This window comes from Haplochromis burtoni, unplaced genomic scaffold (genome assembly GCF_018398535.1).
Source record: "Haplochromis burtoni strain Fernald_Lab_line unplaced genomic scaffold, NCSU_Asbu1 Contig_235, whole genome shotgun sequence".
Lineage (NCBI taxonomy): Eukaryota > Metazoa > Chordata > Actinopteri > Cichliformes > Cichlidae > Haplochromis > Haplochromis burtoni.
In genome coordinates this window covers 770,107-781,131 of record NW_024582596.1, presented here as the reverse complement: position 1 = coordinate 781,131, position 11,025 = coordinate 770,107, and the positions used below count along the sequence as shown (strand labels likewise).

Genomic DNA, 11,025 nt, shown 5'->3' with positions numbered 1-11,025 from the left:
ATCTTCCCAATGTATTCTTGGATGTTCGTTGTCTCATCCTGGACTGTGGTGCTGACACTCACCAGTCCCCGGCCCCCTTCCTTCCGCTTAGCGTACAGCCTCAGGGTGCTGGACTTGGGGTGAAACCCTCCATGCATGGTAAGGAGCTTTCTTGTCTTTATGTCAGTGGCTTCTATCTCCTCCTTTGGCCAGCCTATTACCCCAGCAGGGTACCTGATCACGGGCAGGGCGTACGTGTTGATGGCCCGGATCTTGTTCTTACCATTCAGCTGACTCCTCAGGACTTGCCTGACCCTCTGCAGGTACTTGGTGGTTGCAGCTTTTCTAGGGCCTCTTCATGGTTCCCATTTGCCTGATTTGAATTGAATTATGTTACTCTTATGTTAGTCTTTGTCAAATACATTAAATTGGTGCTTTTCTTTTGTTGTGGTGGGGGCATGGTAGTACTCAGACTTCACCCTTCATCGACATGCTCCAACCTCAGGTTTCCAACTTTGTAGAGAAGGATTCAGCAGCAGGATAACACATGTCAGTGCTTTAAAAAAATCTCAGTGCTTTAAAGAGTGAAGTACTTCAGCCTGGAAAATAATAAGGACTCCTGACTGTCACCTAACCTTAGACCTACTGAGTCCTTTTGTGACTGAGAATCACAAAAGGGCTGATAATCTTTTGTGGTAAAGCACCTATGACCACAAGCTATAGTTCTTAAAAAAAAAAAAAACAAGGAATGAAATCAAGCAGCAGATAAGAGCTTCCTCCCAAGAGTCTGACCACTCCCTTAGAGATGGGTTGAGGAACTTGAGTAGATTTGAGAATAGAGCTACTACTCCTCCACATCGGAAGCAGCAGTTTAGGTGGTGGTGATGGCGTCTGACTAGAATGCCTCCTGGACGGCTCTGAGGTGAGGTGTTTCCAGCATGTTCAAGCGGGAGAAAGCAGGTACAGACCTAGGACACACATAAGAGATTGTCTCTCCTGATGGACTCTGAAATCTTTGGCATCTGCCCAGAAGAGAAGCTGGTTGGGGACAGTGAGGTTTTTCCCCTCTTGATAATTATAAAGAAAAAGAAAAAAGTCAACAGTGATGATTCAGTTATTCTGTGTGCTACATTACTTAATTCCAGTTATCTACAGACTTATATTTGTAATGACTGTCAGGTAAAGCCTGAAACCAAAGACCAACTTATTTGAACCTTGTGTGAATACCTGTACTGCAATTTGCATGATTTAATATGTTATTAAAAGAATTAGAATAATATTTCCATTGTTTATTATCAGCAATTACTCAAATACATACAAACAAACAGTAGGAAAACTTGACTTATTTGTCACAAGCTTATCATGTAGCGCACCCACATTCACACTTCCAAGTTTGTTTCTTTTCTTTTCTTTTTTTTTTAAAAAGAATTTTATTTACAAATCATTTTCCAAGAAATATAAATTAAACATTCCACTGATTTACTACCAACAAACTTCACAGAATATTAAACTGCCATTTTCCGGCAATGTCTCAGTACTAATAAATACAACACTATCCATTCTGAGTGACTGGACCTTCAGCTTACTTCAGCCATTTTCACTTTAAAACATTCCTACACAATTATTCTTCCTAAAGTCTTTGAAAACAATAGAAAAGCTGGAAAGGTTCTCACATCATCCTCTGATAAAGAAAGTTCAAGGGCTGAAAGACCAATTAGTTTTCAACATTGCTGAAGACTCCATAAACTGATGGACAATGAACATTACACTGGAGAGGCAATATCGGCTGGCAGAGGTCAAATTCAAAATGAGTCAAAAATCAAAGGTATACAGAAGACTTTAAGAGAAGAACCACAGAAAAAAAATTCCAATAAATTATTTTTGAGGATAAATAATATTTTTAAGCTACATATCAGAAAGAAGCCAGGCTGAGAGATTCCCAAATTCACCACATAACTGGTGCAGAACCAAGCTTAAAGATGTACACTTGTAGCTGATCGTAAGTAAATAACAAGTGGTCCAAACTTAGTAGCCACTGGTAAAGCCATTATTTTCAATAATGAATTAAAAACAAACAAACAAACAGCGCTAAAGTCAAAAATTTTGGTGTTAAATATAATATTTCTTAGATGGACTCAACTGAGAGTTCTTGGGGATGAAAGAAACAATTTGATGATGAACTTATCTTCCATGTTTAGTTTTTTTAGACTTTTTCTTTGTTCTTTCCATGTAATAATCTAAAGGCTTTCATGATGTTTGAATTTTCCACAGAAGATTTTGATGTATGTTACGTATTTACAAAGATAAAATCACACAACCCCCAACTGGTTCTGAAATTTGGCCGCCCCTCCCTGAGCCTGTTCTGTCAGAGGTTTCTTCCTGTTAAAAGGGAGTTTTTCCTCCCCACTGTCAACAAGTGCTTTTTCAAAGGTGGTTGGTTTGATTGTAGGGTCTTTATCTTATAATATAAAGCGCCTTGATGTTGTGATTTCGCACTATATAAATTAAATTGAAATTAAAAAGTTTGTTACAATTAGTAAAAAAAATGTCAGAGATTAACTGGCAGAGTTTGGAACATTTAGCTAGACATAATAGAAAGATAAAGTTGAGACCACATTAAAAAAATCCTATTTACACAAAGTCCCATCAAATCATGTAAAAAGAGGCAATAGAAGAAAAATAATTACAAACATTGGTGAGTTTTCGTTTGCAAAAAAGCCTTCTTCTGTACATTTCTACAACATCTGTATTGAGACAGGCATACCTAGACCTAAGTACATATCATGCTGCACTAATATAGTGCAAAATTATCCCTGAAAAATGGAGAAGGGACAGGCAGGCAGAAGTGATGCTGTCTCTGGGATTTATTAAGCTCCTTTTTGTCTCCTCGTCATATTGTTTCTTGTGAGATGCACCGAAGCCATAATGACACTCAGGCCTCTGAATGTTCATTTGACACAGAACAAGTGATATCAAGGCAATGTCACTGAGCAGTGAAAAAAATGAGGGAATGATTTTCACAGAAGTATTTGATCTGCGGAGACACTATTCAGTGACTGTTGTTTGAATATTTTGGGCAGTGGTAGATGGCAAAGAAGCAAAGGAGGACTTTCAGCAGGAAACAAAGAATCCATGAAGGCTCTTGTGAAATAAATGCCAAAATGAACATTTAAAAACAGATGGGGAAAACTAGGCTGCTAATGAATGTGGTCAGTCTTGATCTTTGAGGTTCTTCTTTTGCATGTGAACGAGTCTCAGCATTGGCGCTGATATCAAAGGGTTTCCACGGCAATGCCGTAAGTTCTGAAAGAAGACAAATGTTTGTACGTTGAGCAGGAAGACTTCTACATGTCTGCATCTCCATCGTAAGCCAGAGTCAAAGGCTTCAGTCTGTTGTTCATCTGGCGTCTCTGTGGCTTCTTTGGCTTTTTGCTACAGAACAAACAAAGAACAGGTGAGGAACAGTAAGACAATCTGATAGCAGCCACCTGACAGTAACTTCCACTCATGACCAACCTGTTACATACGAGACATGATTCTGTGTTTCTGTCATATCTGCCCTAAAAACAACACCACTGTCTTTGGAAGTTTATCCATCAGTCTTCAGCTGGTACAACCAAGCACAGGTGCTACACATTGATACATTACCACATCACTATTTTCTAAACTTTGGTTACAGTCCTGGTAATATTAACTTAAAATAAACATTAAAATGTGCAAAAACGGTGATATTGCATTTGCTCTGCAATATGAGAGAAGTTGAAATTCTACATTTCCAGAGGTTTCTTCATATTGAAAGGGAGTTTTTCCTTTCCACTGTGGTCAAGTGCATGCTCATACCAAATGGTCTGATTGTTGGGGTCTTTACCTTGCAATATAAAGCACCTCGAGGAGAGTGTTGTTTTGAATTGTTGCTATATTAATAAAACTGAAGTGAACTGAATTGAAATTGTTTAACAAAGACTTAATTCAACTAATAAACTTGTACAAATATGATTCAATATTTTCACCACAAGGTCAACTTTTCAACTTTTTGCTGTCAAATCAGCAGCTTTTTGGTTTTCTCACCTCTAGTAGGTGATCCACTGAAATGATTGAACAAGCAATCTGGATGTTTGGGAACATGTCACATGTCGTAGAGAATAAAAGGAGTTAAGTAAGGCCTTGACTACGTGATAAGAGTTTCAAACGGAGCTGGGTGTGGCAGTGAGTGCTGTAGCTCTGGATGTTGTTGTGATGATGGAGGCTTTGAGAGCTGTGCCTCATATTGCTGTTGCTTTTCCTGCAGCTGCGGTTGCTGTTTGTTGCACCACTTTAACTCCTCTTGCTCTAGTTTCTGGCAGGCGGGACAGGTATAAGTGCAGCTGTTTTGCTCCATCCAATAAATCCTGTCTGAGGGGGACTTGGAGCTTGACTTGCAGCAAAGGCAACAACCACAACAACTAAATAGAGTGTGAGAGGGTAGAAAGAAAAAAGGGACAAGACAAGACAAGAAGGAACAAATGATAAGGGAAACAGAAAAATGAAAAACGAAAACAAATGAAGAAATAATTGTGAGCAGTGTTGTGATGGAGGTCAGATCCCATGTCATTTTATTGGATGATGCTTTTTTTTCATAATATGGCCTTTAAATAGACAATGCAAGATGGAAGACAGGCGTTACACTTCATTCTACATGAAAACCGAAATCTAAGAAGTCTGTTGACGTGTCGTTGATTTAATAGGCGCACTGACTCGCCTCTGTCAGTGCGCCCCAGGGCAGCTGTGGCTACAATGTAGCTTGTCGTCAACAGTGTGTGAGTGTAAAGCGCTTTGGGGTCCATAGGGACTAAGTAAAGTGCTATACAAATACAGCCCATTTACCGTTTACCAATAGATCGGACTCTGACTTTTGAGCTTAGTATGGCTCAGTGATCAGGTAGGCAATTGGTTGTTAAAAACAAATTGCTATCTGATCAGTGAACATGATGTCAGAGCCATTATTTAAAAGAAAAGAAAAATCCTTACTGACTCGTCCCTATGGTCGCCAAACTGGCCAATGTGTGAAATTCCCAACATCAAAAATAATCAAAAAAATTGTAAGATTGTTGCAGGATGTTCAGATTCTTTTGCAACATCCAATCTGCAATAGCAGATGGGTGCTTCATCATGACAGTGCACACTCACAGTACACTGAAAATGCTCACCCGCTACGGATTTGACTCCCTGTGACTCGTCCCACTTTGATTTTTTAGGATTCTATTTCATTTAGTCCTAAACTTTATGAGACACAGTACAAAATCACTAATTGCTAATTAGTGAACTACATTTTAATTTGACTTTCTTTCATGGTGATCTCCATCACATCACTTAATGTACATTATTGACATCATGAGGGAAAAAAATCAAATTGATGATGAAGTCAGAATATATTTCAGATGTGTTACTTTACCATGCTAAGTATGTCATGGAGATTATAAAGACAAGCAGCACAAATGCTCCTGCTGCTACTCCATACACCCAGGTTTTCAGCTTCCCATCTGCAGAGACACATAGACAGCAATGGTCAGCACTTACGATTGGACAGTTTTATTTAGACAAAGGTGACCCGAGTAAATACAAAATACAGTTATTAAATTATGACTTCCTTTATTAAATGAAAAAGTTTATCTAAAGTTATCTGCAAAAGAGCCCTCTAAACCTAATATCGGGTTATCAGCCCTCCCTTTTTTCTCTCTCTCTCATTCTATTCCTTTTCTTCTTCTTTTTTTAATTTTATTATTACTTCCCCTATCTTTTGCCAACATAGCTCACCCTCGGTCAGCTCCGGCAGAATAACCACTCCAATTACAATGTGAATAATGACAGAAAAGAAAAGAAAAGAAAGCTCACACCACCACCTCTGTGTTTTACTTGTATACCTCATACATCTCTAAAGTTAGAAATATCCTGTCTCAGAGTGACGCTGAAAAACTAGTTCATGCATTTATTACTTCCAGGCTGGACGACAGTAATTCAGGATGTCCTAAAAACTCCCTGAAAAGCCTTCAGCAGCAAAGTCATTTAAAAATTCCTTATTTGGCTTAGGTGGTGGGAGTATATACAAGGAGCTGTACTGCGATGTATTCAAATGAGTGGAAGGGTGGGGAAGAGACAGGGAGAACTTTCCAGTGCTTGTGGTGAATTATCACGAGGCCGCCGCCCCCTCCCAGAGTTGCGAGATTGACAGATGTAAACAAACTCAGATGGAGTAGAGTCATTAAGTGAAACAAAAACATTAGGCTGTTGCCACGTTTCAGTCAAGCAAAGAAAGTCCAACTTACGGTCCGAGAGGAGATCCTGGACAAGATGTCCCTTACCGGTAAGAGCGAATGTTTAAAAGACAGAAGTTGATGCTGGAATTACGATGCCAGGCTTAGCCGACCTAACAAGGTGTGCCAGCACATTGTGGTCAACAGTCCGGTCAGTTTTGCGGGGATGACGACGAGTTTTGGACCAGATGGACTGGACACTATTGAGTTAGTGTCATTGGTATTGAAGTTTCGCCGAAGCCCTCGGTGAATGTACGCGTGGCGGGGCTTGAAAGCGATGTCTGGATAGAGTTAAATCAGAATCAGAATCAGAAAGGCTTTATTTATCTCCAAGGGGCAATTAAGAAAGTAAAGCGCCACAGGTAGAGAGTTAGGAAGCGGAGTTGCAGAAGTTCAGTGTACTGAAGTAGAGCTGTCGCCGGGTGACGAGCGATGGAAAAAACAACCCAGGTGAGCACGGATCACACAGACACCCTGTGGATCCACATCTTGATCAGGGCTGCTGCTGAATGTAGACGGTTGGAAAAGGCCATGAGGGTAAAAGACCGAGCAGGCAGCTGGAGTGCGAGCAGTAAAAACCCGCAAATATTGCAAAAGCAAGTCAAAACAGGATTGTGCTTTAAATACGCTTAAAATACTTCAGTCAAGTTGTCATCAATAACTTTAAAACAAAATAAAAACAAATAACAACGAGAATAAATCGGTGAGCAGCGGCAGCCAGATGCGCCAGCGTTCATTCAGCCAAAAGACTAGTGTCTGTGACAGCAGAGCAGAAGCACTGGTGTGGCCGGTATCGGACCTTTAATGCTACTCGGGTTCCCAGATTTTATCAGAGGAGGCAGGGTAGCCACCTGGATAACAGAGGCAGTTAGTGCTGGCTGAGTCTCACAGATCGGCTTCAGCCGAACTCTGCAGTGCCTGCTGGGTAATACTCAGGATCAGAGGTTAAACAGTGAGCTCATCCAGACTTCCTTTATTGAGGAGCTGGTTCCACCAGAATGACACTTTTGATCTGTAATCTGGATCTTAACCTGCTCCGGAGCAAGTTAGGTGTGCAGCATGGGTTAACCCTGATGTAGTCTGGATAACCCAAAATCCCGCTTCGTAGTACAGGCCTCTGATCGGCAGTGTTAGGGTAAGTGAATCCAGATAACAGAGAAATCCTGGCTGTGCTGAAAGCGTTAACACGAAGCTTGCTCAGTGTTAACAGAAGGAAAATGTTGGCTTGTTATTTTTCAACACAGATGTTTTAGTCCAGCCTGAGGACTGTTCCTTTTTTTACATTTTAAAACAATAATTTGCATGGTTGTATTGACACCCATTAGCATAAACCGGACTTTACAACCTCTTCATCAGGTCAAATCAAACCATTTAATGTAAAAACCAATAATGCCGTGTTCCAGATACCTGAGGTCACTCCCGAGCAGAGTTGTTCAGTACTGTAATCCAATTACTTTTTTCAAGTAACACGTAAAGTAAGGGATTACTATTGCAAAAAAGGTAATTATATTACCGTTACTTTCCCATAAGCATGCTGCGTTACTAAAACCGTGATTTTTTTGTCTTTGGTTTTATTTATTTTCTGTGTTTCACTTGCATTTATTTGAAAGGCTGAGTGTAAACACAAAAAATGTTTTTATTGTATGTGCTGGAATGTGCAGAAAACAGGTTTAAATGTTAAACAAATTTCTTCCAGTCAGAGAATGTTGCAGATAATTTAATGTTTGCTTGTTGCATTTTATATGATGGATTATGTAGAAAAAGTAGAATTGAGCAGAAAGATCTATCGCTTTATCACCAATTCACTAATTAGTTTTGAAAATAAGTAATCAGTAAAGTAACGGGATTGCTTTTTGGGGGAAGTAATCAGTAATTAGGTACTGATTACTTTTTTCAAGTAATTTGACCAACACTGCTCCCGAGTTAGCGCATTCCAGACAAAAGCAAAAAAAAAACAAAACAGGTTTGTTAAGTTTGTTAACTAAGAATATAATGTGTATAATGTTGGTCCCCTGTCTCGCCAGCTGGCTCACATTGGCCCACAGTGTTGTTTTTGTTGTTTTCCATGTCGCTCGCTCTCCTCTGTCTGCCTGGGCAGAACTCATTACTGGGCTCCCGCTTTTGGCCGACGCATCTGCGCTGATGATCGGCACCTGCAGCTAATTAGTTCCTGTTTTCCCTGGCCGCTATTTATGGTTGAGGCTCAGAGCAGCTCATCGCTGGAACGTTGAATGCCCCGAGTTTGGAAAGCCCCGGCTAAGTCTAAGTTTGCTTTTGTGATTGTTCAGTGTAGTGTTAACACTCGCTTCTGTGTGTAGGTTCCTTGGACCCCGAACGATGCCACCTTATCCCAAAGTCCAGCCAATGATGCGATTCACATTCGTATATACGCAGCTAATCAACGTCGCTGACAGGCTATGACAGCGTCCTTATGTGCCGGTGTTTTAGCAAAGCGGCTGCTGTGGGGTGAAGCCACGTTAATGACAACGTGTACAACCATTGGAGATGTGAGCAGGACAGACGGAACAACTGACGGACAAAGTGTGGACTTTATACCAGTTTGTTAAATTGTGTTGATCGGCCACGTAAAACCAGAGTTATGATAAAATATCTGCAATGTTTGTTTTTCTTCCTGAATACTGTCGTTGTTTATATTTACTGCAGGAAGAAACGGTAAAAACTGCGTTTTATGAGGAAAACACTCGAAAGCCTGTGAGCAAAAACCCAAAACTCCAGCCTTTCCTATTGGTGGAAAAATGTACCATGTGGACCAATCAAAGAATGATATGGCAACATGGCATTTAGTTGTTTAGGGAGGGGGAAGTTTTAGGAGTGACGGCGTGTTTGAGATGTGAGAGATTTGAGACGTTTAGCACAAATCTTGTGTAGTTAGTGTGTAGTGAGTGTGTAGTTAGTGTGTAGTTAGTGTGTAGTTAGTGTGTAGTGTGTGTAGTCAGTAGTTTGTTTGTGTGTGTCAGAACAATGAGGCGCCTGCTGAGTGTTGCAGGTGTTACAGCAGTGACACATCTGCTGCTGTCAGGCCTGCAGGTATCAGGCTGTTGTTCTCCTTCATCTCATAGTGGACACAAATTATTTTTTGGAGCGGCACAAATAATTTGTGTGGCATCAGATTTGATGCAGAACAGCTGATTGTTCTGTAAATAGTTTGAAATGTTTATTTAAAAAACGCCTTGGCTGCATTTTTAGGTAAACAGCTGCAAAAAACTTTGTTGTTTGCAAAACTCAGTTACTTTTTTGAAGAAGTAACTATATAATTAATTACCCAACATTGGTCATTATTTACTGTATTTGCAGACAGAGTTACAGACTCTCTCCCAGACCACAGACTCACAATACAGTCAGAGCTTTATAATAAATAAAGAAAGTTGTGTTTTCAAAATTGGAGTTGAAGTTATGTTTCCTTCCAATAGTGTTAACATGCTGCACAGGACAGGAACACGATTTTTTAAATTTTCATTGTAAGTGGGCTAAAGCAGTTAATTAAAAGTAGTCTAACATAAATGCTGTAATTTGATTACTTTAATAAACATGTAACTTGGATGGATTGGATGCTGGCGTGACCACAGTGCACACGTCTGCTGTTGCTCACAGTGGTCCAAGGGACGCTCAGAGAGTTTGTGTGTTCGCTCAGACACGTGAAACATTAGAGGGAACGTTGTTCACCAAATGACTGATTATGTCTGCCCTAAGCTGACACCAGCTTGCAGCCTCAAAACACAGTTGATCCTAGAAACAGCATGATGCACTTGGTTTTAAAACCCCCTGAAGACCCCACAGCTTATGCTTGGCTGCGTTTTTTATTGATTTTAGCTCTGCTTTTAATACTATCCAGCCTTTTTCAGAAGCTAAAACAGAGGACACACAGCTCTATTATTAAATGGTAAAAAATTCTTTTTTCACAAATGTTTTAAAAATGGTTGTATAACTATGTTGGTTTTCATGTTGGCTGGGTGGGCTCTCTCAAAAAGTCATGCTTCTGTCTGAGCATTTTTGTGTTTCCTGTTTTAAGCACGTATAAGTATAATTAGACACAAAATAATAGCGTGGTCTGGAAATTTCTCAGTAAAATGGAGGTTGTTAAAAGTGGTGCAGGCAGCCACGAAAATTATAGTCCAGAAAGCCCACAGCCCTTATCAGAACAGTGTGCATTACAGCAAGCCACAGGAATTTTGTGCAATCTAAGTCATATCCTGTACTTGCAATATGAGCTGTTACTTTCTGACAGAAGATTTGAAAATTTAAAAGGTTTAAGAATTCATTTGTAACTTGCTCGATTAATGCTCTGAATAACTCTAAATGGTTTGTAGTGGTGGTTGTTGTAATGCTTGTCCTGTTGGAGTCCAGAACAAATGTCCTCTTTGGAAACAATAAATTACATTAAAAGAAACGAATGAATGAATATTTCTGTGGAAGCTTCTGATTTGATCCTACCAGTGCTTAGGTTTCTGCTATAGTCGGTTCCTCATCTGATCAGCAGGGGGCAGCAGAATATAACATAACGTAATATTTGGAATTTGTCCTGTTGTTTAAAAAAAAAATTCCCAATGTAGCCTCAAGGTTCACAATAGTACAAAGTCTGTAATAAAAGATCTTTACAGTCAAAGAGATTTTGATTGTAAAATGTGTGTTTAGCATGGAGCCTTTTTCTATAGAGGCAGCATGTAGTTTTATTTTGATTTTAGGTGAATATTGCATCTCTTACAAAAAGCTTAGTTTCAATTTTTATTTATATGTA

The 11,025-nt window shown here is 39.7% G+C and overlaps 1 protein-coding gene across 1 annotated transcript in view; it reads right to left on the bottom strand.

Annotated features, from left to right (window-relative positions):
• Positions 1-335: 335 nt before the first annotated feature.
• thsd7aa (thrombospondin, type I, domain containing 7Aa) overlaps positions 336-11,025 on the bottom strand; it is a gene marked incomplete in the record, with an annotated part of 199,123 nt that continues 188,433 nt past the window's right edge. The window contains 2 exon segments of the mRNA XM_005937818.3: positions 336-3,411; positions 5,411-5,498. Coding sequence (XP_005937880.2) covers positions 3,324-3,411; positions 5,411-5,498 — 176 coding nt within the window.